General features: G+C 43.1%; 3 protein-coding genes across 4 annotated transcripts; 2 read left to right on the top strand and 1 right to left on the bottom strand.

Moving 5' to 3' along the window:
- The first annotated feature begins 363 nt into the window (after nucleotides 1–363).
- On the top strand, nucleotides 364–3282 carry cyb561d2 (cytochrome b561 family, member D2). Of its 2 annotated transcripts, none has more exons than XM_080462409.1 (4): nucleotides 364–396; nucleotides 485–693; nucleotides 775–812; nucleotides 1575–3282. In XM_080462409.1, the coding sequence occupies exons 2-4, from the start codon at nucleotides 570–572 to the stop codon at nucleotides 2076–2078; spliced, it is 666 nt and encodes a 221-aa protein (XP_080318535.1). In that variant the 5' UTR covers nucleotides 364–396; nucleotides 485–569; the 3' UTR covers nucleotides 2079–3282. The 2 variants fall into 2 exon arrangements, with proteins under 2 accessions (XP_080318535.1, XP_080318536.1); XM_080462410.1 differs by having other exon boundaries at nucleotides 364–388; nucleotides 1575–3019.
- On the bottom strand, nucleotides 3276–15897 carry rad54l2 (RAD54 like 2). Its single transcript, XM_080462408.1, has 22 exons — nucleotides 15743–15897; nucleotides 14299–14497; nucleotides 13818–14127; nucleotides 13594–13730; nucleotides 13341–13502; nucleotides 12998–13230; nucleotides 12714–12896; nucleotides 12485–12618; nucleotides 12195–12391; nucleotides 11529–11871; nucleotides 11250–11427; nucleotides 10909–11139; nucleotides 10708–10826; nucleotides 10330–10448; nucleotides 9763–9862; nucleotides 9464–9669; nucleotides 9195–9370; nucleotides 8615–8811; nucleotides 8174–8358; nucleotides 7283–7372; nucleotides 6875–6967; nucleotides 3276–6613 (listed from the first exon to the last, which is right to left on the bottom strand). Exons 2-22 carry the CDS (start codon nucleotides 14444–14446, stop codon nucleotides 5610–5612), a joined length of 4545 nt encoding a protein of 1514 aa, XP_080318534.1. The 5' UTR covers nucleotides 14447–14497; nucleotides 15743–15897; the 3' UTR covers nucleotides 3276–5609.
- An 845-nt stretch (nucleotides 15898–16742) lies between these two features.
- bap1 (BRCA1 associated deubiquitinase 1) lies at nucleotides 16743–26191 on the top strand. Its single transcript, XM_080460634.1, has 17 exons — nucleotides 16743–16937; nucleotides 18580–18609; nucleotides 18718–18772; nucleotides 18963–19095; nucleotides 19627–19746; nucleotides 19984–20045; nucleotides 20224–20366; nucleotides 21317–21395; nucleotides 21494–21617; nucleotides 21848–21989; nucleotides 22081–22262; nucleotides 23330–23460; nucleotides 23607–24070; nucleotides 24301–24533; nucleotides 24682–24774; nucleotides 24861–24933; nucleotides 25240–26191. The coding sequence occupies exons 1-17, from the start codon at nucleotides 16901–16903 to the stop codon at nucleotides 25371–25373; spliced, it is 2235 nt and encodes a 744-aa protein (XP_080316760.1). The 5' UTR covers nucleotides 16743–16900; the 3' UTR covers nucleotides 25374–26191.
- Nucleotides 26192–27616: the final 1425 nt, after the last annotated feature.

The following is a 27616-nucleotide window of genomic DNA, read 5'->3' as shown; positions in this document are numbered from 1 at the left end:
CGTATTATTTTAAGGTCACTTACCATCAGATTATTTACATATCCATCAGATAATTGACAAATCTTTCTCTCAGACAAGTATGTATGACTTTAATGGCATTTGTGTGGCTCTGACCTCTGTACATGACCAGATCACTCAGCTGGGTGTCCTGGTGTGAGACACATTCAGACTACTTAATAATAACAATAACAAGAAGAAGAAGAAGAAGAAGAAGAAGAAGAAGAAGAAGAAGAAGAAGAAGAAGAAGAAGAAGAAGAAGAAGAAGAAGAAGCCTAATTTTGATAAAGCTTGTGTAACGCGACAAAACTATTTTATTTTGAAAAGCCCAACAGGAAGTAGTTTTTTCCTGGCCGGCAAAGAATCACACTGACGCGGCGCGTGTTGACATGTGAGCAGGTTCGTGTGCTGTTGTTTCTATAGTGTCTAAATGTTCACTAAAGAGGAGTGAGACGACGTGAGGTGTTGTTGGGTTTTCTTTGTTCAGGTGAGGCGGAGCCGCAGCGGCAGCAGAGGAAACAGGATCGACTTCCGCTTCTTCTGGCATCAGGGAGTTCAGGTCGGGGTTTAACATGAAGGAGGCTGAAGCCGAGCCTGGACTGTCCCGTGTGATCCGAGCAGCCCCCACACTGCTCTCACACCTCAGCTGCTCGCTCTTCACCGGGCTGGTCGCGCTTCTGAGTCGACCCGGTACAAGTAAGAGTTCTCCAAACATCTCAGGGATCGCGCGCTTCTCTCCTCGTTGTCTGTGGGTCTGACTCTCTTCTCCTCTTCCAGGTTGGTTCTCCTGGCATCCCTTTTTCATGACGCTCGCAGTAAGTCGAAATGAAAACTTGTGCGTGAAGCAAATTCAAAACAATGTGGTGATCAAATCCTGATGATGTATGCAGTAGAGAATCCATCGTCCAGGAGTTCATCAGAAACTTTATGCTTAACAGAGAAAACATCCCTTATTCCAAGTGATCAAAAAGAGATGTGGAAATATAAATACTGACCCCAGGCTCCGGTTAGTTCATGCCTTTTTTTTTGCATCCTGGACACCAGAAGACGTAGAGAAAACTCACTGGAAGAGCATTTAATCTTAAACCTCATGTGGAGAAAGCCGAGGCTGCCCAGTAAACCATTCTGCTATTTAGAATCCATCATCAACATGTTTACCAAACTCGTGAACACACAGAGCTGTTGTCAACTTCAGTCACATTCAGAAAACTGAAATGTTGTTTTCGCCTTGCACTGCTTTCATTTGCCATAGTTTGTTGTTTTTTCCAACCATAGAATGAATTGAGCTGGCTCCTGTTTGAGGTATTGGATTGATGGATTAGTGGATACTCTAGTTTCAGAGTAGATCTCTGGTTCAAGTCCTTACGGGGCCATTTGGTACAGAGTTTGCATATTCTCCCTCTGCATGTGTGGATTTTCTAGGGTATTCCACTTTCCCCTGTAACACTCCAAAAACAGTGTGTTTGAGGTTAATTACAGATTAAGTCACATCCCCGGTCCCACCCGCCAAGCCTCATAAAATAAATCAAAAAACAAAAAGTTTTTGACCTGTTTTCTTTCCTTTCTCTCTCCTCCAGTTCAGTTTCTTCATGACTGAAGCCATCCTCCTCTTCTCCCCGCACGGCTCCCCCGTCCGGAAGTATCCCCACAAGACCAAAGGCCGTGTCCACTGGCTGCTGCAGTGCCTGAGTGTGTGCTGCGCAGTCCTGGGCCTGGCTGCCATCTTCTACAACAAGCACCTGAACGGCAAACCCCACTTCACGTCCTGGCACGGCCTGCTGGGCCTGCTGACCGTGTGTGCCGCCGGAGCGCAGTCTCTGGCCGCTGTGCCGCTGGTTTACCACTCCCTGGCCAGAGGCTGGTCCCTCGCCAAGCTCAAGCGCTACCACGCGGCGTCCGGCCTCATCACGTACCTGCTGGGCAGCGGCAGCCTGCTGCTCGGCCTCTGCTCCACGTGGTTCACGGGGTCGGTCGGGGGATACGCGTGGTACCTGTCGGCGCTCGGCCCCGCCCTCGGCGCGCTCGTCATCATGAGCCAAGTGTCCTCCGCTTACATGGCTAAGAAACGGCTGCAGTCCTGACAGAGACCAGCACGCCGACAGATTCTTGTGCTGGTGCAAATTGTGCCTTTTTTTTTTAGGTTTCAATCCTATAAAACTGATTTACTTGAAAGCTGATTTCGGGAATCCCCCCCCCCAATTCCAAGAAAGAATGTTTCCATGTGTGATTATTAGAAGCTTTTCTTGTCCTACTTGTTTCACACAAGACACGCAGCCATCAGAGATGCTGTCCTTTCCTGTATTTTCTACTATTTTGTAAGATTCTGTAAAAGTTGACATGCGCTTTATAGGCTGCTTTTGAAAATATATGAAAAAAAAATCACCTGTAATGATGTATTTATTACCTCTTATTGAACTAAAATCAGTATTCAATTTTCATCTATAGTTAAAATACTTTGTAATGATGTGATGTTAAATGATACAGGCATTGTGATGACATCAGGTTAAAGTTTTAATATATATTTGAGGCTCAGGTATGATATTTTGTTCTTTTTCAGGCTTCTTAAAAAATTGTATATAAAAAAAGAAAATTTTCCGACCAAAGTTTGTTTGTTTGTTCTGAACCACTGTGTCATATATTAAGTGCTTACAATAATCTGCTTATCAATTTGTGAGCAATTCCAGATATTTCAAACCTGAAAACTGCAAAAGTTTCACATGGTCACTTTCGCTTTTGGATCAACATTATTAGAGAATAAGGGTGTGCTTCCATCAAATCTTAACATCAAGAAATCAATATATTTAGACATAATTTGAAGATGGAACAAATTTCTGAGGCGAGTTCATGATGAAACGCTGATCTTTCGCTTGACCTTTGCTGCTGCTTTTAGTCACTACAGGGACACTGTTAAAATAATAAACAGATCACAATTTCTTGAATAAAACTACTTGTTGACACTACAATAGAAGAGTGTTTTATTGTTAAAATAACATTGATAACAGTTATAATTCGCTTCAATCTCGGCTGCATGTATGAAAGTCTTACTGGATCAGCCAATAATGGGGTCAAAGTGAACAAAATGTTTAAAAAAAACAATTACAAAAACAATATATCTTCCATTATAAATAAATAAATTTCAGACACATAAACTGAAATAAAGGAAACAATGGCCAGGTGAGTCAACAACAATAAAAAGTTATAAAAAGAACATTTTGGAGGGGAGATTCTGCAGAGACATTAAAGATGTGAAATGCTTGCAGACTTGAAAATAAAAGCCGTGGTTGCAGTCCTGCGTGCCTTGTACAGTTTTATGGACAGATAAGATCCTTTCACGACGTGATGGCTCTGCGTTCAGATCTGACAGAAACCAAACCCCAAGTCAAACGGAGGAAAACTGGAGGTGAGGTGAAGCGTCCATGAAGACAGGAAAAGGAGCCGGTCGCAAAGTCAAACTGCCCACGTGAAAACGTTTGACGGAGAGATGCGACTCAAAGAGGAACCGAGGTTTTCTCTCAGGTGATCCAGTGTTTTCTAAAAGGCTAACAACCACTGCAGCTAGCCTAGTTTACCAACGGAGGAGAGCGACTTCCCCTAAATCTAAAGGTCTCGGTGTGTCGCCACGACACAGAATCGCGGCGCGACCGAGAACAGAGCGATGACCTAAACTCCCTAAAGCGCTGCGTACCGACACCGACTGACAGAAGCTACGTACACTGCGCTGCGAATGGCTGGGAAGCTACCGCGACGATGGCGCCGTCAGTTCTGCGAGGCCGACGCGTGACCGGCCCCCGCTTCTGACACAGTCGCAGGCGGTTGTACCGAAATGTCAGGTGTCTTGATGACTGGGGTGGCTACATCGACTCAAGGTTTTGATCCTCTCGGGCCGCGTGGATGCAAATGGTTTCTACAGTTTAGGTATTATTTGTTCTCGGCATGGTTCTGAAAGCACCTTCCAGAACGCTTCTGGAGTCGGAGACGGTGTGGAGGCTGACAGACTGGTGGCGTCGGACGGTGGGATAACGGCAAACTAAAGAGCGATGAGGAGCTTCTGTGAACCAGAGCAGCGGCAGACCGTGGTTTGAGCTCCGCCTCTGTTCGTCTTCCACACAAGATGCCGAATCTGCTCTCAACGTGTTTAGACTTAGAAAGCAGAGCCGTCAAAACGTCAGCGGGTCTTCCAATAGGTTTTGTAAAAACGACGTACTAGATTAAATGCTAAGACTCAAGACCCCTTTGTGTTATTTAAGGCTAAAAACTGAAAGAACACAGTCCAAATCCATGTCCAGGCCCCCTGTGTCGTCACCGAAGGCTGTCAGGAAAGTACATTCATTTTAGTTTGAAGGGGAAAAAAAAAAGAAAGAAAAGAAAGAAAAAGAAATCCATAAGCATAATTGTATTCCACCCCAGCACCAACGCCAGGGTGTGTTTATCATCGTGATAGTCACTGTATAATAAACCATCTCCCTACCATCGAAATCTACACACTGCACAGTTTTTACTTGCAATATAAACAATGATAATGACTGTTATTTACAAAGTATCAACATGTTCAGTTACCGGCTCACACAGAATATCCTCTCAACAGGGGGGGATGCTACAACGTCTATCAAACTGCGAATCGCTAAAATTTGCTCCGAAAGCCTAAAACTTCAGTTGTTTAAAAGGTGGATTCTCTCCAAATGTAGTCCTACCCTGGTCACTTCTCGGCGCGGTCACACCTCAGGCTGAACCCGGAAGGCGAGTGCAGCCGCTGTCGAAACGCTTCACAGCAATATGTCATGAGAAAATCCATCATTCTGCAGTTTTGTTTTGTTTTTTTCCCATTTGTGTCACGTCATCCGAAGTGAGAAGTTATCAAAGTAAATGCGCAGCCAGACCTTACGTAAAAACAGCAGGCGAGGCTGTGAACAGCCGCCGAAGGCTTCAGCTGGTCCCCGTATGAAAAAAGGTGTGTTCGCTCCACTGTGTCGCTCCGGCCGAACCAGTCTGAGATATTCAGCATCATGATTTTGTTACTTGTCACTCTGAAAGTCATTAAGATGCAAGTCGACTTGCTTGTTTGCAGGGTGGAGTTGATGTGAAAGTTTCAAGTGGGCATCAGGAATGGGAATTCAGGTTTTTTTTTTTTTTAAGTGATGACTGAGTAACCAATATAAAGTGCATCAATGATGAAAAACGTGTGAGAAATGTTCAAAACATGATTAACTTCTTCACAAACTTGATCAACGTCTCTCTTAATTAAGTTTTAACAAAAGGAAAGTACAATCTCGGCCCAGTTTAGTTTTTCATTTGACCTTTTTTTCCCCCAACTTCAAAACGCGCTCTTCAGTCTGATGGTACCTTGAGAATACCACCGACATCAATCAGAAAATGTATTAAACCGAGTTGGATACTGGAACAGAATTTACTTGTTTTCGGTGCATTAACACTCGTCCATCTTCTGTGCTGCTTTATCTATGTCATGGACGCTGGAGCCGATCCCGGCTGCCTGCGAGCCACGGCAGGGGGCACCCTGGACTCCAGGCGTATTAACATGAATTATTGATTTATTCCCATTCCCAATGAACTTGAATGTGTGGGATTTTTGTATGAGCTGCTTCTTTATTGAGACTTTATTGTCCGGTCACCTCGATAACGTCGTCATCAGAACTGTCTCCGCCGTTCTCAGCGCTGGGATGTCTGTCTGGTTGGGTCAGCGCTGCCCCCAACAGGCTGGAGGTGGGATTATTGAAATGGGAGAGGAAACTGGACGTGGTGGAGCTGGAGTTTGGTGCGGAGAATCCCCCCGACCCGGAGAGGAGAGGGGTGGAGAACATCCGGGGCTCGGAGAGCAACGACTGACTGTAGTTGAGCGGGAAACTCGATGAAAGCAGGCCGGCCATGTTGGGGTTCATCAAGTACGGCGGCAGAGAGGAGGAAGTTGTTGCTGAGGGCGCCGATGACATGGGAATTGTGGTGGAGGCGGAGGAGAAAACCGTGGACAGGGAAGATGAGGAGGGGGAGGGAAGATGTCCATTCCCTGTGGTGGGTGGTCTCAGCAGGTCTGCACCTGCGGAGGGGAACATGGTCTGTAGGTCAGCCAGTGCCTGCCCCGGAGTTTGAAGGAATGATGATCCACCGCCACTCGCCATCAGAAGCGGGTGATTCATGTGGCCGAGGTTCCCCAGGAGGGAGGAAGAGTTCAGACCCACGGGAGGAAAACTGAGCCCACTGGAGCCCATGGACAGGCCGGGGAAATGAGCTGCAGCTGAGGCCCGTTTGCTTCCCGTTTGCGCGTTGCCCTGGCTGTCGTTGCTCTTGCGTTTATTTCCCCGCATTTCCGGCGCCGCGCCCAGAGGGTCGCCGGTGAGCTGCCTGCTGAGATCCCCGGCCTGGTAGGTCTGCGCGCCGCCTCCATCCACTGCCGGCACGGAGGAGGCCTCCGATGATGACGAGAACTCGTTAACAAGGCCGGCGTTGGCTTCACCTGTGGACGACGTGTAGCAGCTGAGCTCTCGGAGAATCTCAGAGCTTAATGGAGAGGAGGACTGCTGCTCGCCATTCGGGGAGCGGTGCTGTTGATCCACCGGAGAGGAACAGCCGTTGCTGATGGGATGGATCAACGAACCCTGGGTATCTGAGAAAAAAGAAAGAAGGAAAAAAATAGCAGCTACTTTCTTTTACTCTGAAGAAACTCAGGTAAACTAAATGACATGTTTTGGGCCATTTTGTCATCTGAAAAAGCCAGAAGACAGCATCCAGTCTGATTAATAATAGCAGTTTCGGGGTATATCATATTGATGAGCAGGACCACTAGACTGTGAAAGAGTCAAAGACATGCATCTTCCAACATGTGGGAGTTATTTTCAATGTGACAATATAGAGAATGGAGCTGTACCTCTCGAAGCAGCAGAGACCCCAACAACTGGTCTGCTGATCTTTCCCGATCGTATAGCAAATATTCTTCCGTCGTTGGTCCTGATGTAGGTACCTGCAGGAGAAAACATTCAGAACCTCCAGAATCCTTAGAGAACAGACGTTATGTAACTTTGATAGCAGTAATATTCTTCAGGACTATATTTAGAGGAGCAATTTGCCCACTTCAGAAAGAAATATCATACAAATTAAACCCCCCATACTGACAATATACCTATAAATGAAACTATTACCTTCTGTTGAACTCTCTAAAGTAAACGGGAACACAACATAAATGTGCTTGTAACATGAGCTCATACAATCCACTCAGAGTTAAAAATACAGCGACGACTTTGTATGCATAGAGGAGTGAAAATGATGGTTCAACTACCTTTCGATCCTCTGATAACGTGGATGCTCTCTCCTGCACTGATTCGAGCTTGAACATCTGTTGTGCTATTGGCTCCTGGGATTACTATATCTGCAGACAAATATCAGATGTTGGTCGTTTCTCTTCTGCTCACAGATTAGAGGCTTGTTCACTCTTGTCCACTCTGGTAGAATTAAATGCGATTGCTGCGTCACTGCGGTCCAATTACGACGGTGTGAACGCTGTAATCTGACCACCAGACGCAAAACTAAACAAGCATCGCTCTATCCGCTTCCAAATAAAAAGTGGTGAGACACGGTTAAAGCTTTGTTCAAATATGGCCGCAGATTAAACCTAAAAGCCGGACGCGACGGTGCATCTTACTAGCTGCTGTTGGTTTATGTAGCAGAACAACTTCTCAGTGCTTGAACCATTTTAGACTATTTAAAAAGGGTGCTGGTGAGTTCTCAAGATAGTGAAGGTTACAATAATTCTGTGTGCCAAGGCACAAAGATTACAATCCTAGGGGCCGGTTAAATTTTAATCTTTTGCCGGAATTTTAGAAGCTGTACACATCAGCAACAAAAGCACATCAGAACGTGTGGAAAATTCAGCAAAAGTGTGGTGTGACTTGATTTGGCAAAACGTTTCTGCGAAAATCGCAAAGAAATGCGGCAAAATTGGCCAGTCTAAGCAGATGGGATTTTAGAGGGAAAAGCCGGAAGGCCGCATAATATACACCCCAGTAGTGGTCCATCATGAATGCTGTTTACATGACACGGGCCAGGAAACTACAAAACACGTAAGTACACTTAATGCAGGACAGAGACAAAAAATGTTTTGCTGTAAGTGCGTGATCTTGTCATTTCAACATTTTCAAACTACAGGACAGTTTGTAAATGAACACGTTACCCGTTGTGGTGACGATTCTCTGCACATAAACTCCAGCTTTCTGGAGAAAGTTGACAGGGAGGCTGCCGGCAGAGCTGGAGCCAGCCAAACCCATAGCGACCTGGCGAGGCATCATGGGGATCGGGGTCGACTGGATGGGCCTGACACTCGCCACCGGCTTGTCGTCTGGCCTCGACATGCCCCGCCTAGGAGTATGGGCAGATGTAAAGAGATGAACGCACACGCACACACAAAGTTTAGTAGCTGTGCCTGTTTTGAACATCTAAAGACAAAAAGTAATTTCAAGATTTCAGAGTACGACGATTACCAACGTTTAGGTCTGAAATTTTCCCCTATAATTTCGTATTTCTATTCAGAAGCTGAAGGATGGAGTACATTTACTGGTGTGAAACGAATGTAGAACCACCAACTCCAAAAAGTAAGTAGAAATATAAAACCCACCATCCACGCTGGTTGAATGCTGGTATGTTTGCAAGAGCATGATCACTGTTTGGATAATAGGGGGCATACGATGGACGGGAATACGGCACAGACGCTCGTTTCTCATCCTCGTAGCTCTTCTTGGCAGCTCTCTTCTCTGCTTTGGTCAGCTTGGACTCCTTTCTGTCCACCAGCAGAGTCTCATGGTGGAAAGGTTCCTATCGAAACAAATAAAAAAACACATTTGGCAAGAAATTCACATAATTATTAAAACAACTGAACTTCTTTTTTTTTTTTCACTTGTCTTTCTTGTGTATCTTTTACCATCAACAAACCTTAAATGCTGTAAGATTTATTCACAACAGGGAGAATTAGTGTTTCTACAATCTAAAAGTTCAAGTGATTTAGAGGAAATAAACATTAGTCAAACAGCAGAAGCTCAGAAACTTTTGCATTTTCAGAACAAAACTGAAATACTTGTTGAAACAAACACAAGTGGGATTTCCCACCCGGCCTGGTGGGTTTTAAAAAGCATGACTTTAGTTACTGAACATTATGACAAATAGGAACTTGGAAGTCAAAGCATTTCCTGTAACTGCACCTTGGTGATGAAGTGCGGGTAAAGCTGACAAGCGTTGAATATCACCGCCTCGAAGTCTTCTCGGGAGTCCACACACATTCTCTTCGTCTCAGGCTCCTCCTCGACAAAGTGCAGCAGCGACTCCACTTCTTTACGCGTGAAGTTCAGCACTGGGTTCAAGTCGTCAACAACCCGATCTTTAAAAAAAAAAAAAAAAAAGACATCGTTCAGACGGGATAGACTCGGGCGGACATTTGTAAGCCACTAAATAAGATCCAGAAATGGCTCACCAGACATGCCCTGTTTGGACACTTGTCTATCATAGATCTTCTTCTCCAAGGTAAAGTCACAGACGAGACGGTAAATGTAGCAAGGCTTCCTCTGACCATACCGATACACCCTACACACTGCTTGGGCGTCGTGACAGGGGTTCCAGGATGCGTCGAATACAACTACACGATTGGCTCCTATTAAATTCACGCCCAAGCAGCCCGCTCTGTGAAAAACACCCCAAAAAAAAAAGACATATAAACCTCCTGTCTGTCTGTCTGTGTGGAAAGGTATGATGCAGAATGCTAAAGAGACTTGCCTGGTGGAAAGCAGGAAGACCCACGCTGTGCTGTTCTCAGGGTCGTTAAACTGATTGATAAGACGTTCTCTCTCCGATGCAGACGTACTCCCATCCAGTCCTGCCGTTGGATAGACATCTCTTAATACTGATGCACCTGAAAGCTATTTCACTTGCAGCAAAGCGGTGGATTTGTTTTTCACTAGTGTTCATGATTATATATTCAATTGTTACAAGACACTTTACCATTACTGCAAAGACACATTTGAAGAAGACTGCATGGCTACCCTTATAGGAAATACATTAAAAAAACTAAACATATACGAATAAATGGAAAAAAAAAAAAAATATATATATATATATATATATATATATATATATATATATGCGGTATATACAACTGTCTCTCAAGTATCTTGTTCTCAAGGCACATGGTAAATTCACTAATAAAAATGCACAAATGGAAGAAACTGCAGCCATGGAGAGAAAAATCAATAAAGACAATCACAACTTTGAGGGTTCAGTGTTGGAGTCTGGCTTCCTGCAGAATTGATAGTGTGGAAAGAGAGCACAGATTGGATGACTCACTGTAGTAATTGAGGTTGCGAACCCAGTTTTGGCTGTGGCCGTCGGAGGATGCGATGCCTTGCGGCATCGGTCTTTTGGACAAAAAGTCTTCGATGACCGTCAGGGTGGACAAGCTTTGGCTGGTGAAAGCACATCAGGAACCCAAAAATTATACAAGTTACAAACAACCGTCCATGTTTTTTCTTTCTTTCACGAAAGGTTCATTTGAAAACTACAAAACGATTCAGCCCGCATTTAAAATCATCGAAGTCAAAATCCCCAGAAATGCTACGAAATATCAAGCCTGATCAATTAGCTACGATACAGTCAATGTCTTCTTTGAGCTGCTGACGGGTGAATTTGTGTTTTAATGACACTTGCGAGGTACGGAAGACTTACCTAAAGACCAAAATCTTGTCTCTTCTCCTCACGCTCTCATCAATCAGATGGAAAAGCAGAACCATCTTGGCCGAGTTCTCCAGAACTCCTGTCCGGTAGTTCGACATTATGTCCTTCGCCTGAGTTGTATAAATGAACGCTTTAGTGGTTTAAATCAGGAGCGACAGCTTCGCCTAAAAATGGACTGTGTTCATGACATACCCATTCATATGTGATGACCTGATTGGCTCTATCCTGAGAAGAGTTGAGTGGCGGCAGGGTGTTGTTGACTTTGCTGTTGCTCGAGTCTGCTACTTTGGCTTTGAGGCCGGCACCGGACGCATTGCAGCGAGGGTTACTGCCTGAAGTGATGTCATCCAGGTCCAGGTCCTGCTCGTTGGCCTGGTTCTCCTTTTGCAAGGTTTCATAGAGGACATCCGGGTGGTTCCAGATCTAGGGGAATCAAGAAAAAACAGGAATTGGACACACAAAAAAAACCCCACACAAAAACAAAGCATGATTGGATAAATCTGAACCAGCAATAATAGTTTCTGCAGCCTCACCTTGCAGCAAACACAGAAGGCTTTCAGAGGGTTCAGACCGAGCCAGCCGCTATTTCCCGCTTCTCGAAATCGCTTCATGAACTCCGTGTAGAGCGCCCTCTGAATCGGGGAGAGGCGCACTAAGATCACATGCTCCTCCTTGGTGGGAAGCTGGTCCCGCAGCACATCATGACCCCGTCTGTAAACCAGCAAGGCATTCCAGAGAGCAATGCTATCGTCAACGTCTTCTGGGGCACTGCGTCTATGAAAGGTGTGCAGTTTCTGAACCAGACGTCTTACCTCTGGACAAAGCCCTCCAGCAGGCTGTGCAGCACGTGGCTGCGATAGCGCATCAAGCGGACATCTTGAGGCGTGCTGTCGACACACTGACCGTTCAGAATTGGACGCTCAAACATGTTGCTGAACTCCTGGCGCGTGCCCAAAAAGTCAGGCCGAACGAAGTCGACCATGCACCAGTATTCGATGAGGTTGTTCTGCAGTGGGTAACCCGTCAGGACCACCCGGCGGCGCGAGCGAATGTTCTTCAGGGCCTGTGATGTGCTGGCGTGGTAGTTCTTTATACGATGGCCCTCGTCACAGATCACCACGTCTGGGCCGGGACGAGCGATGGCTTTCTCAATACCTGGGGAAAAACAAAAAAGTCAAATGTTAATATCTACCAACAGTATTTATGTCCATGTATCAATTTATTTTTATTTTTTTAACTTTAAATCACATTTGCTTTGATTACATCACTTGGAATTTTGAATATCCGTCTTATAATAAATACAGATCTTGCTTTTCATAGTAAAGTTATTTTTTCTCGAAAGTGTCAAAGTTTTGTTCTAAATTGACAAAAAAAAAAAAAAAAGTTTTTGGGAGCAAATACCATCCATGTCCAATCTTGAAACAAGTTTTTACAGCACAGCGACATTAAAATGCTACATGTCTCTCAGGCTTGGTTACCTCTCATGAGTTCCTGCTGTCTGTCTTCTTCATCCAGGTCAATGATGATTGGTCCGGCAGGCTTCTTCGATTTCCTCTTCTTCCCCATCACGAAGCTCTTTTTCATGGACAGCAGCCGGTACATTTCATACCCCATCAGCAGCACACCTCCATCTCTGGACCAGTCCTCCACAACCTTAGCTCTGGCCAGCGTTGTTCTGCAGGGCACACAGTCACCGTTACATGAGCACAACTCAACTTCTCACTGCAGTTTACTGAGGGTTGCCCAAACCAAATGGCTTGTTACATACTTGTGCTCATCGTTGAGGATGTGGACTTTGAATACACGTCCGGTGGCGAGTGTGGGATCGGTGTCGGGAGAGAGCGCTTCTTGGGGAGGGAGCCACAGGTTGAACTCTGACAGCCAGTTTTGAAGTGTGTTCACCTTGTGTGAAAGAAATTGGGAGTGTTTTTTTTGTTAAAGGGAAGGTTGATCAAGAATGATACTTAAATATACTGGACATGTTTTTGTTTACTCACGGGAACAATAGCAAGCACAGTGTGGGCCTCTGTATTCCTCAGTAGGATGTCAATGAAGGATATGACCTGTAGTGTCTTGCCCAGTCCCATGCTGTGAGCGAGGATGCAGCCGAAGCCACTGCTGGACTTATACCGCTCCAGGGACTCAATGAGGTTGTCGTAGAGGAACCGAATTCCTCCGACCTTGGAGAGGAAGAGAAACATTTTTGCAATAAGACAAGATGGACTGTGACTTCATGCAGTGGAGCAGATAGTTTGGGCTTGGACTCAGACCAAGTGACTACCTGGTGAGGTTTGACAGCCTTTGCCAGCTGTGGGGCGAGGTAAAGGTCTTTCTCCTCTGCAGGGTGGTTGATGTTAACCAGTACTCGTCCCTGAGAGTCCGGCTGGTTCATAGAGTCGTTGATGTGTGCTCCACTGCTCTCCTCTGAGCCGGTGGCCCCGTCGGCCTCCTCATCGGCCGACTCGCTGCTTATCTGCAGTGCATCTTCATCTCCTGAACTTAGCTCAATCACATCTGCATCGCCATTGATAAAAGTAAACACATTATTTGCACTCACAAACTCCTGACTGGAAGTAATAACAGATAAAAGCTTTACATTTACACAGGCCTTTCAACCAGCTCACCGTCTCTGATGGCCTCTCTGATAGCATCTCTGATGGCTAGTGCAGGGATCTTCTGCTCAACCGTTTCCTCTTCTTCACCACTGCTGTCCAAACAGATCACGTCCTGCTTGCTTAGGAGAGCAGGGAAGTGAGACACCTCCCCGAGAATTGAAGCAGTGTCCACTGTTGGAAACATGAATGTAAAGTTTAGAAAAGAAGCTGACGTTCACCAAACTGAGACACTGTTCTCAATTTACCAAAAGAAGACAGTCACCTAGTTGAGAGTCTGGGATTGTGGGTGCTGGTGTGGGAAAGTCCTTTCTCTGCTGCTCCAGACGTTTCCGCCTTTCCATCTCTTCCTGCTGAGCAGCCTTGGTACCAGCCTCCAGCTGATCTTCTTTCAACAGCTTTCTGTGAGCACAATCACACAGGTTTAATCCCGCAAACATGAAAGTTTAACACATAATACAACTTAAAAAAAATGAAAAACAAACCTACCTGATATTCTTCCTCATGTGTGCTGGTTTAGATGGTTTAGAAAGTTTGGATCCTTTCGAAGACTTGGAGGATTTGTTTAATTTGGAGGATTTCTGTTTTTTAGTTTTGCTGGAAGGTGGTTTGCTCTGGCTTGAGTTCTCCGGGCTGGTTGGAGGCTGAGAACGAGAGGCGGGTCTGGAGGGGGGTCTGGAGGGCGGGCGGGACGATGGCTGAGACGGAGGGTCAGATGAAGGCTCTCCAGAGGTAGCTGAGGAAGAGTCCCTGCCATCCTGTGCAGTTTCTGTTCGACTCTGTGCACTCGAAGGTCGATCTGAGAGAGAGAGCGAGAGAGAGAGAGAGAGAGAGAGAAGACAGCAGATCAGTGTTTAAAAACTTTGGGACACACCACTCTTCTCAGTTTTAGAGCAACACACTGCTGATCATTACATACAGGAATTAATCAAATAGCAACCACAAGGACAAAAACTAATTGGCCACTCACCCACACTGTCGTCCTCATCATCTCCATCATTTTCATCCTCATCTTCATCCATCTCTTCATTGTCTTCCTCATCCTCATTTTCCAAATATTCCTCTTCACTGTTAAGGCTGGCCTCCAGGTCACTTTCTGAAAGGGCCTCTTCAGACATGGTGTCTTTCGGGGCTCTCAAAGTATTACCTACACACCTTCATCAGGAGCCCTGAAACAACATCTTGCAATGATTAACGTACTGCTCACCACCTCACTAAAAACAAAACAAACATTTTAACAATGTGGACAATCACTGTTGTTTTACTTGAAGATGTGTTTTATTTGATTATCATTTGAAACCTGTAATTCAAATGTGCCTACAAATGTCAACAATACATTTCATTTTTAACGGATAGTATTGTCCGATCACCTGTTCCATCACACCTTCAAATATATAGCTGCGTATGATGAGGATCCAATCTTTAGAGGATGGAGACATGACGGCACACAATAGACTGGACATGGTCTTTTACACTCAACATCTTAAATAAATTTTTGTATTTCAATTTAATGCTAGTTTTGCATTTCACTAGATTTTACTACCTATGAAGTAGATTGATCTGTAAACAGCTGTGTAATAAACAAAACAAAACAGAAAAACAACCAGCCAGGTAAAGCTGAATCTGCATTCTTTTTTTTCTTTTTTTTTTTTTTTAAAGCAAACTATCCAGACTTAGGCTACACTAGAGGCTCAAGTTGAGGAATTAATGTTTTTTCTTAAGGAGTAAACACAAAGAGGGTGCATTTGGAAAACCAATCTTCTATTAGCTCTTAATAAAAAACAATATTGATCCAACGAACAACAGTAGCGGCACAAATATTGAACTGTTGAAAGTGTATCGCTGGTTGGTGTAGGTTGGTGGTTGGAGTACGGTCGGTGCAGAGTTCCATGTTTATTATTTAGTATCATTGGACGTGGGAGGAAATTCACCTCTTGTGAGTCGAGGACTGAAGCAACTGGCGGGAGCACAAAGCCCCCTCCGCAGCCACCATAGTACAAGGTGGTTATTGTTACATCAATACGCAAAACCAAGCGCTTTTGTTTGATAGTTTGCATCTGAGCCACCCAACAAGCTGCAAAGATGCCGCTGCTGTTTCTTCTTCTCCGGGCTGAGTCAGCACACGGACAGCGCTAGCTAATTGCACAACAATAAGCGCATATTTCCAGAAACGCTCTCAACCGGGACGCTCCCCGTGCGGCAGCAGAGCAGCCCCGCCGGATGCGAGTCGAGCTGGAGGAAAAAGCGGCTTTCCCAGCCGACCCGGCTCCTTTGTTGGCCGCGGAGAGATAACGATCAGGTCCTGTGTGTAGGTGGAAGGCTTGGTGCAGCTAAAGCTAGCCTGTATCACAGCGAGGCCAACACACTAAGACGACCCAGACGAGCACAAACGTCAAGCTGTGGACGCAGCTTACCTTGTGAACACACACGCTGAACTGGCCGAGAAGTCGGGCTGTCGGTGCATCCAACTATCCCTCAACCAATAAGTACAATAGCTGTGCAAATGAACTGATAATCGTTGCTAATTTCCAATTTTTTCCCCCCCAGTGTGACTATAAAAATGGTCCCCGTAGAGGTTACTCAAACTTTGGTTCCTGCCTCCTAACGACTGTTCCCCGCTGTACTGCTCGCTTCTGCCAAACAAAGCGCAATGCCTCCACATCAAACCATGTCCATATGAATGCTGCCATACTTATGCGATTTAGGGGCAGAATTTAACCTCAGTCATGTGTATGCTTTTGGACTGTGGGAGGAAACAGGTGTACCAGGAGGAAACCCACGCACAGGGAGACCATGCAAACTCCACCCGACCAGTGTTTGAACCTTCTTGCTGTAAAGTGAGCCACCATGGAACCTCTGAAAGTTATTTGTATTTCTTTATTTCTTTATTTTTTATTTCTTTATTTCTTTATTTCTTTAAAAACGAATTCAACTTTAGTTTAATTAGTAATTACTTTAGTAATAATCACTTCAGTGGTGATTATTACTGTTTTAATTAGTCAGTCATTCATTTAAATTTTGATTGAATGACTAAATGATCCCATTTTGAACGAAAGCTCAAACGAAGGTGGAAAAAAAACAGAAATGTTGGAAAACAAAAGAATGAAAATTATAACTAATTGATTTTGCTCTGTTAACTTAATTTATTTACACAGATTCTCTCGTATACATTTAACAAATTTCCTAAATTTCCACATGTATCAATTCTGTGAGCTTTCTATATTTTCACCACTTAAGTGAAATGAGTTGTTTGATATATTTTGATATTCAGTGTGAACTGATCTCATGATTTAATTTGATAGTATTGTGATGATGAACATGTCTATCCCATCCTGATGCGCACTGAGGACTCGTCCATTCATTCTGCTCTCAGCTCTGCTTCGTGTTTCCGCTCGGACGGATTTCAGCGTTGGACGGTGACGTGTTTTGTAGGCGGCCAGTCCATTGTGTTTATCTCAGTGTTTGTTGCTAAATGGAGACGGAGCAGTTTGCTTTCAGGATTGTCACTCTGCCCTCGGACATGGACTGGAAATCATCCTAAATCTCGATCAGAGCTCTGCACAGATACGAAAATGAACAAAGGGTGGCTGGAGCTGGAGAGTGATCCAGGTGAGAGTTTTGGACAGACAGCAGCGCTAACCAGTGTTAGCCCCCCTACCCCCACACCACCCCCCACAGGAACGCACACACAGACCCTTTCTGTGTGGACACATCCCTTCGTTCATCATTAGTGCAACATGCAACTTCATTAAAGTGTGCAAAGAGTTGCTTAAGATGAGTAACGGTTTCTTTAAATCGTTTGTTGTAGTTCATGTGTCACCATTCACAAAAAGCAGCACAGAGAGCTTCGGTAGAAAGTCTACTCACATTGCTTCACATGGAAAGAAACACGTTAAAACAAGGGGATTAATTGATAAAATAAGTTATTTCTATTGTTTAATGCCAAGCCTGCGTAAAGTATAGTATTTTAAGGTCAGATTTAAAGGAATTGAGTGTATCAGCAGTTACTAGGTGTTCCAAGAAGTTTGTTCCACAGGCGAGGAGCGTAGGAACTAAAAGCTTCTTCAACTTGTTTGCTTCTGACTCTGCGAACACTTAAGTAAACCTCTCCCTGAGGACCTCAGGGGTCTGGATGTTTCATATTCTACAATCTGGGTTGTATCTAGGCCTGAGACCACTCTAAGCTTTTTAGTCAAGAAGTAAGATTTTGAAGATAGTCGCTGGCATCACAGGCAGCCTGTGCAGAGATTGGAGCTCAGATGTAATGTGCTCCACTTTGTTTGCGTTGGTGAGGACTAATCCTATTGGGTGTAATGCCATGTGATGCAAAGCAACAGTTTAGTCCTGCAGTTTGCCTTCACAAAAACGTCATGTGCAGGTTCAACCAAACACAGAATAAGTAATAATAACATATTTGTTTGGGGCAATTGTTCATGGAGATACATTTTTGAATGTTAAGAGTTCAGTCTTGCAGCTGCTGCCATCACAGGTCAACGGTAGATCATCTCACCCGATTGCCTGGGTGGAAGGACTGATGTTCTAAGAACAGCTTATATCTATATAAAAACTATTCCTGGAACAACAGTCTTATCTTTATGTATCGGAAGTAGGTCTTAAACCATCATTTGGGTTGCGAAAAAAATAAATGAATTTTTCACGACACACAGATAATTTAATGTTGCTGTCGCATGCATCATGTGTATCTCTTTCTCATGTACTACTGCTTTAGTTGCAAATCTTTCAATCCATAAGTGTATTTTAGTAATTTGGCAGATACGAGATGAGCGCTTGAGTGATTGTGGAACTACTTTGTGGATCCGCCTTCAGCATCCACTTGTTGAGTTCAGAAACAGTCTTCGTCCTGTAATAAAACATGCTGTTTTCATGAGATCGTCAATAAGATATTTAAAAGTTAAAGATCCCTCTCAAATTGTATTTTGTAAGGCTTCTCTCGTTGGGTTTTTTTCCCCTTTCTACTCGCTTTCCAGCTAAAATAATTGACTGTATATGTTTCCTTTTATTTAAGGACAAGTTATCCAATTGAAAATCAATTTCTTTAAAGCATTGGGATTGTTTGATCCTGTTGAGTCATGTTTATAGCTGCAGTAACAAAGACCTGAAACAGGCATGAGGATTGATACAGAGCTTGTGAAACACCATGCAATAGGACAGAACTGATGTGTTTGTCTTTTATTTCATCTCTGTTATAGTTCTAATCACCTGTTGATGTTTGACGGTTTTATAATTGCAGGACTGTTCACTCTGCTGGTGGAGGATTTTGGTGAGTATCTGATGTAGACCAACATAACTTCTCACGTTTAGACAGTAAATATTTTGCAACCCTGATGGCACCATCTGAAGTATTTGTTTGCTTGTTTCTGGTGAATAGGTGTCAAAGGTGTCCAGGTTGAGGAAATCTATGATCTCCAAAGCAAATGTCAGAGGTATGTAAATGGAAATCTTTTACGTCTGTGTGAATTTGTTTGATAAGCAGGATTGATACGTAAGAACTCAAACTATCCGGCAGGTGCTGTGAACCTATAAACTCGTATAGGAAAAGGTCAAACTTCTGCACCATGTCTTATGTACGACATAAACATGTTTAAACTGCTTAATGTCATTGTTTTTTTCCAGTCCGGTGTATGGCTTCATCTTCCTTTTCAAGTGGATTGAGGAACGTCGCTCTCGGAGGAAAGTTAACACGTTGGTGGACGAGACGTCTGTCATCGATGAGGAGATTGTCAATGATATGTTTTTTGCTCATCAGGTGAGCGCTTTATCGGACATTGTTTTTCCTTGGGAGAGAAGTTTTCAGACATGTTACAGTTTTACTACGTACTGCGTCATGTTCAGGTGGTAACATTAATCTTCAGTAGGTGCCATTGTGTCATATGTTGAAGTTTCTTGTGTATTTTGTGAGCCACAAGAGTGACTTTACTCAAAACTAAAGCTACCAATTGACATTAGACAAGCAGTGGCTGGTGTAATGAAGCCATATATTATTTTGCATTCATGTACATGCATACACACATAGATAAAAGATTATCTGAAGACATTTTTCTTCATCATCCAACTTTTATACCCATTTTAGGTAAGGTGTTTAAATTTTGTGTATGCTGTTGTGCCATTGCACTCCCTGTATTTAATCTGATTCTATGACGTCTTCTTTTACGCTGGTTTAATATTTCATGATATAATTCTCACTTATTACAAATGATCAGTTGTGGGTTCAATATGTAAAAATATGTCTTCAATCAACGTCTAATTTTCAATGTGTTTCTGTTGTTTTTGCATCTAGCTGATACCAAACTCGTGTGCTACTCATGCTTTGCTGAGTGTCCTTCTGAACTGCAGTGGAGTTGCGCTTGGCACCACCCTGAGTCGCATGAAGGCTTTCACTAAAGGCTTTAGTCCAGAAGTGAGTTATAATTTAACGATATCCTTTTTTTTTTTGTTTTGTTTATGCTTCTTGTAGGTGTCAAATTTTGATAAATCAATGCAAATAAAACAAAGCAACTGAAAATACTATTTTACTTTTACTTAAAATGTCTCGTTCTAGGTCTTAGTTGCACATTTGCAGAATCTCCCTTTGCTCCCTGATCCTCTACTATACTGTCCTCTATAACATTCAGTATATATTTCAATGTATTTTCAGAGCAAAGGTTATGCAATAGGAAATGCCCCAGAGCTGGCCAGAGCACATAACAGCCATGCCAGGTAAGCTAGAGTCAGTGATTTTGTCCCAATCTTTTTTTTTTTTTACGTGCCTCAGTGTCTGTGAATCAAAAAAATAATAAAATCTTCTGTTGTTGGTCTATTCGGCTCTGGGAGATGCTTTGTGTTTTCGTATCAGTTTCTCAAGCTCTCTTTTTTTTTTTTCTGTGTTTCTATGGAGACCGGAGCCCAGGCACCTGCCAGAAAAACAGAACGGGATCAGTGCAGTGCGGACGATGGAGGCCTTTCACTTTGTGAGCTATGTGCCCATCAAGGATCGCCTCTTTGAGCTTGATGGGCTCAAGGCTTACCCCATCGATCATGGTGAGACCTTTTTACCGAAACGGAATAAAAAAAAAAATATATATATATATATATGTTAATCAAGTTCTCAATAAAGTGCATTGAATAAAAACCGACATGGCCTCAAAGGTTCATTCCTCTTCTATTGAATAAAATCTCACATCCGATATTTCTCTGTTCATAGTTTAAATAGAGACATAGTGTAAATTCCAAACTATATAATGTATTTCTATCTTTATGTATATGTATGCATATGTATGTATGCATGTTTATTAGATGACATTCTTACTATATATGTTAATACAAAGCTATGTATGTTTTTATTACATCGGCTCGAGGAAGACGTATAATTATAAAATGTGATTATTGAATATTGGAATTTGACTTCTTCCTCCTCCTTTTCAGACATGTTAAATCAGATATACATGTTCTGAATGTATGTATGTATGTATAGGTGTGTGTATATTTGGATATAGAGCTTTTATTTTGTGTAGATGTATTTTCATAAAAATATTTTTTTTTTGTAAATTAGGCCATGTCTGAAATGAAATGGTAATGAAAAAAAAAAAGTCTGAATAGAAGTATTTTCTTGCTCGACCTCTGTAAGCGGGTTCTGTAATCCTTTACATTGCTAAATGCTCCTGTCATCATATCTGCTGAATGCATGAGACACAGTGTCATTAGTTGTGTATATTGCTCATAACGTATTTTCAGTTTTAAAACATCAGTCATGTGCATTGACGAGGGGAGTAAAAAAAAAAAAGAAAAAAAAACTTTATCAAAGAGATGAAATCATATAAAAATTACGGAAACAATTTAATAAGGGCTAGTAAGATGTTAAAGGGGCTGGACATCACCATTGTTGGTTTGAAAACAATCAGAAGGAATCTGGGAGTAACCAAATATGGTCACTTGTCTGATTTCTTGTTAATTGTACTTGAATGAAGTATAATTTTTGAACCCTAATTCAGGACCGTGGGGCGAGGAAGAGGAATGGACTGATAAAGCACGGAGAGTGATCATGGAGAGGATTGGACTGGCCACTGCTGGGTGAGTTCTGAATCTTGTAGCTCCTGGTATGGAGGTTCACTCTTTATGCACACACCCTTTAGGTCTCATTCTCATGCTGCTGCTTTGCTCTCTTTCAGTGAACCGTACCATGACATCCGCTTCAACCTGATGGCAGTGGTGCCTGACCGCCGAATGAAGTACGAGTCCAAACTGGAAATTCTTAAAAGGAATCGGCAGACAGTCCTGGAGGGTCTGCAGAAGGTCAGGAGCTGAGCTGAACTAAGTTTGATCACAAGCTCAAAACTTTTGCCAACCTTGAGAGTTTTTCAAACTTCATTATGTCTTCCTTCAATCTGAAACTTGAAAGAGGAATGAAATGGAACTGCGCCGCTTCTTTTTAACCACATGCAGGGATACAGGTTGATGTTGTGTCTCAGTCATATGTTTTTTTTTTTTTGAGGAGTAACTTAAATCTGTCGTCACGTGTCCAGATGATTCGCCTCACTCAGACCGAGCACGTCCATGACAAGAAGCAGCAGGAGCCGGCGCCTCCTGATGAAAACACCGCTGCCATCAAAAAAGAAGCAGACGCAGAGCCAGTTACATCACAAGGAGCTGATCAGGCTTCCTCTGGTACTTTAAATGACGTTGTTGAATGTTATCTTGTAAAATGTGTGAGAACTTCTCATGAATATTGCACTGTTTTATAACACTCTAATGTTAGATTCAGTTGATGAATCAGGAGTGCAGTCCAAAGACGCCTCGGGCCCTTCAGGAAATGGCAAGGTCATGGGAAAGCCACCAGTCCCCGCACCGGGAGGTCAACAAGTGACCAGTACCAACCCCGTCGTTCAGCGTCTGCCCGCCTTCCTCGACAACCACAACTACGCCAAGTCTCCAATGCAGGTAAAATCAGATGGTGTTTTTCTGGCCAATCAGTTCAACAACAGCCGAACACCAGTGAAACATAATAGAATCAAACATTTAGGATAAAAGGCTAAACTCTGCATTTGAAAAAGATGCCGTCATTTCTTGTTACTTCACACAAATTGATTCAAATTTATTGTTGCAACGGCGAGTGATTCTCAAAATGAAGTAGCATGATAGCAAACAGAAAAAAGACCCTCGACGCACAAAAAGGCAGCAATTAAGGACTTCTGTCATTTCTAAAGTAGGCTGCCAGTATTGTGATGCACGTTTCTCCCTCCAACTCCTCAATCTGTATTGACCTCCATCCAATGAATGATTCCTAGTTATTGTTATGCAATATTCCGCTTGATGGTTAATGTTCATTACTTGTTTTTAAAATTGTGTTGAGAAGTGTTGCTTATCATTTCCGAGCAAAGGTGTTGATATTGACTGGATAGTTAGTTCTGTGTGAAAGCAGTGAAATAAGTTCATATCTCAAATGTAAGACATTTCAGTTCAGAACTCGGTAACAACAAACGCTTGTATTTGACATTTTTTGGTTAAAAAAAACAAACAAACAAACCCTGAAATATTCATTTGGACTTCAGGGTTTATGTTTGCATGTAGGAATATACCGACAGAGATCAGCCATAACATTATAACTAAAGACAGCTTAAATCGCCTGGAGCCATTGAGGCAAGGACTCCATGAGTTGAGTTTTATTAGACACTCACCATAGCAGATTGGGAATATCCCATAAGAGCTGCAGCTTTGAAGATTCTCTGACCCAGTTGTCTCGCCTTAGGCCTTGTCAAACTACTCCAATCCTTACGCTTGTCCATTTGTCTTGCCTCCCCAAAAAAAACTGGTGATGAAAATATAATCAGTGTTACTGTCTTTACTTGTTAGCGGTCATAATGTTTTTGGACGATTGGTGTATTATTCACTCTGCCTTTGTATTGAACATTTATTGTTGTCGCGTGTTTACGGTTACCATTCATTTATTATGGAAACTTGTAGAAACATATTGTGCGTAGGCTCAACAAAGATTGTGTCACTGACAGGAGGAGGAAGATCTCGCAGCTGGTGTTGCTCGCTCTCGGATGCCAGGCCCCCCCAAGCCCCCATACTCTGATGATGATGACTATGATGACGACGAGGAGGATGTGAGCGGCTCCGCTGGCACATCCAACAGGTAGGCATTGTTCACGTCCGTTAGCAGATACTTTGGTTTTATGTTTCATGATGCCATTTGATCTGAGACTGGAGCTGCTTTTGTTAGCTTGTATACATTTTTGCTTCCCCACCCCACCCATCCCCCACCCCCACCCCCACCCCCAGGATCAGGCGGAAAGCAAGTCTGCGTTCAAGAACGGGCCGGATTGGGACAGGCATTGAGAGCCAGATTGCACTCACTGTTTTGGCTGAGAAACTAAAGAAGGAAGTTCAAAGAAAAGATGCCCTAAATACCCCCCTGTCCGTACGCACTGAAGGCCGCACGGGGGGCATTTGTATCACATCTGCTTCGCAGCCTTCGCCGACACCCAGTAACGAAAGCACCGACACGGCCTCGGAGATCGGCAGCGCCTTCAACTCCCCGCTGCGCTCGCCGGCGCGCTCGCAGGCCGCCACGCGCCCGTCGAGTCCAGTCGCGTCCCATCTGTCCCGCGTGCTGTTTGGAGAGGACGAAATGCTGAAGCTGGACTCCAGACATAACCGCGCCGTACGAGAGCTCGGGCCCTCCGTCGGCGTGGCCTTGCTCCACCTACAAGAGAATGGAGTCATCTGTGCTCTTCCTCCATCTGGTGAGTACACAGCTTCTCCACTGTCGGCCATGTTTACAAAACCGGTCTAGAAGCCTCCTCTTGAGCGGGCATCACAGTCTTGATATTTCAATCGGCACGTATGAATCATGTAATACCATAAAGTTTTTCATTTTCTGGACTGTATTTGTGTGATGCAAGCTGTTTTTAGGGAGGAGTGCCTGTGTCTAAATATTTTCAATAGACGGTCATTTCGTTTGTCATTTTCACAGCCGATTTGGCTGCTGACGGCACTAAGAGGCCTTGTACTCCAGAGAAGAAAAAAGACAAAGAGAAAACCAAGGAGGAAGAAAGCGTAAATGAGGGTGGTGAGGGACCATCTGTAGAGGTGAAGAAAGAAGAGGAGAACAAAGGCGAAGCAGAGGTGAAACCCAGCAAGGAGAAGCTGAACACAGTTGAAAGCACTGCAGACAGCAAGCCCTCTGGGGACAAGTACTCGCCAAAAGTAAGTCCAGGAATTTCCCCGTTGAACTCATCAACCTGACACGATTACTTTAGTGTCATAGTTGCCTCACATTTTCTACTTGTGGTGCCGTTTGAGAAAGTGTTTGCTGTAATTAATAAAACAAACAATGCATTGTTGTCTGTTGCAGGAGCTGCTCGCACTGCTCAAGTGTGTAGAAGCCGACATTGCCAACTATGAGATTTATCTAAAGGAGGAGGTAGAAAAGAGGAAAAAATATAAAGTAGGTTTTGTTGAACTGCGATCAAGTGTCTGGTGGTATTTTCATTTGGATTTTTACTCAATTTCAGAATGTTCTCTTTTGCTCAGATTGATGATCAGAGGCGGACCCACAACTACGATGAATTTATCTGTACCTTCATATCAATGCTGGCCCAAGAAGGTAAACTCAATCACCATGCATGCTGTAGGCCCAATATATTTTGTACGGTTTTGCCTCGAATTAGAGTTATAGATTTCAGCTTTTCAATGAATTGTCCTAATAGTATAAATACAGATGTTATGAGATTAAATGACAGTACATATGTGAGGCTATGATTTCCATGTGGGGTGGAAAATGTGTGACGTGTGTGTGCAATGTGCAGAGTTGACGTCCATACCCATGTAGGAATATGCACAATAACAACCTCTTCTGCATTTTTCCGATTCCCCTGCCCCTTCATTCATTCTGACCGGGTGTCATCCGCAGGCATGCTGGCCAGCCTCGTGGAGCAAAACATTTCTGTGCGCCGTCGGCAAGGAGTCAGCATTGGTCGCTTGCACAAACAGAGGAAGCCTGACCGAAGGAAACGCTCCCGACCTTACAAAGCCAAGCGCCAGTAAATTAAAAACTATCAAAAGTTCCGTAAGCACCAAGCAATCACCACGGAGAAAAACAATATTGCTACACTCCTGAAATGCTCCCTCATAGAGGCAGGTTAGGGTTGTTTTTCCATCTGAGCCTCGCCTGCTTCTTAAAATCAACCAGTTCTTTTTATCAGTTTTGTATATACGTCCTCCATTTTTAGACTCGGCGTAAATGTTCTTCTTGTGCCATTGTCATCCTTACCGCTGTAAATATGAAGAACGGCATGTTTCCAGCAATGCACTTGAAGGATTTTAATGGTATCTTCTCTGCAGTTTTATGGTCATTGATATTGCTCGACCGCCTTCCAAAAGCTTCTTATTATGTCAGTTAGAATACACTTCATGTCAATATTCCTCCAGCTGCATTTTTCTCAAGTCTTCACGGTGCCAATAGAGTCATGAATCCTTCTACTATTTAATTCACAGTATTTTAGCTACAGTAAACTCAGTATAGATAGTTCAGAATCTAACATCACAAATGTCTTTTAATCATCATGTGATATAAGGACAGTTTAAATCTCATGATGCATCATGGGGGTTTGGTTTTTACTGGAATGTTGTTGTTTTTTTCCAGCTAAGGATCTCTTGCTATTGTATGTTTCACAAGATCCTGCAGTGAAAACAAGCTCTTGTTATTTTTGTAACTTGAAATGGATCTCAAAGTGAGTGAATATTAAGTTAACTGTGGGATGATGTGTGTTTTGTACATATGTATCTGTTTACTGGCTTGCCACTGAATTCAGTTGTTTTTTTTGTGCTTGCCAGTTTATTCTGCATTAAAGTCTGTGAAAATATTTTTTGCGATAATCTACATTTTCTTTGTGTGTTTGGGCTTGTGAAAGTGACATGACTGTAATGGTTGATGACTGAATATAGTCTTAAATAATTAAAACAACTAAGCGTCCTTTGCAAACACATGCCATACAAATGTTGGTAACTTCTCAGATCTGAAAGCTTTTCAGATGAAAGTGTTTTCTTGTAGTGACCGTTTGTGTACACTAGGGAGAGCACTCATTTAAAGGTGAGGGAAACAATGACATGGCATCCTCTGGACCCATAAGAGAGCCAATTTAAAAAAATAAAAAAATAAATTTGTTTTTTACCACATTAAAATCCTTGTTGCATGGTTCCAATGAACATATTTCTAAATGTCACTATTTAGTTTAGGAATTCCTGTTATTGGTCTGTTTTGTTCTTGCTTGGACAATCAGTGATTTACAACATTGCTTCAATGTGTTTAAGGCAAATACACTTATCATTTGCTGAATGAACGCACTTCCTACTTTTTTTATTTTTAACTAATCAACATTTGTTAGGAATATCACTATTTACCAATAAATACAGTGAGATGATCATAACTAACCATCAATCCAAGATGAAAAAGAATGTGGGCACGCTGATGTATTTTCATCTGATGCTGTCAGTCTTTACCTTTGAGAACAATATGATGAACTTGTAAACATGACACTGGCTCTTGGCACAGCAGCAAAGTACAAAGAGTAGCCCTAAGTGGAAGAGGGAGATAAAAAAACAACAACCCTCAGCTACACATTTTCAGTGCAAGCAGATGTTTGTGTTAAATAAACCTATGCTGTAGTGTTATGTCACCGCTATCTGCCAGTAATTCAACGAAGAAAGAAACAAACCGCTGTCTCTATCTTGCACAGCTGCAGAAACGTCTCAAATGTTATTTATCTGTTAGCTGTCAAATTGAATGGTTTCAAATGAAATGGAACATGTGACCAAATTATACCAAGTCTGCATCTCACTGCTTTTTTATTTGTGGGGATTTCATTCTTCTTCTGGGAGTTTATACATTGAATTAAAGTGGTTAAACGCATCAACTCTGTGTTATACAATCGAATAAAAGAGAAGAAATCAATATAAATGACTAACATTTCTGAAAAGAAAAGCAAATATTGACATAACAATGATGATATGAGATTATCCTGTGTTACATAACAGGATGGAACCTGCTTGGACTAGGCACTATGATGTTTTAGGTTTATCTTTTATTTTGTCACTGGGTAAACAACAGAGAATACAGTCAAATAGTATATAAAGGCTGGTCTCAATTCCAGCCTGCAGCTCGCGCTGCGCGGTGTCTTCATCATTTAGGTTACAAAACAAATGCTCCGTAAAGGGAGAGACGGGAATTGAATGAGGGAGGTCTCGGCGGGCTCCGGTCATGCGCCGTGCGGGCTCGCGGGTTGTGTTTG

This window comes from Lipophrys pholis (assembly GCF_963383615.2).
Source record: "Lipophrys pholis genome assembly, chromosome: 4".
Taxonomy (NCBI): Eukaryota; Metazoa; Chordata; class Actinopteri; order Blenniiformes; family Blenniidae; genus Lipophrys; species Lipophrys pholis.
Note: the sequence above shows the minus strand (reverse complement) of the source record. Positions and strands in the feature narration are given on the sequence as shown.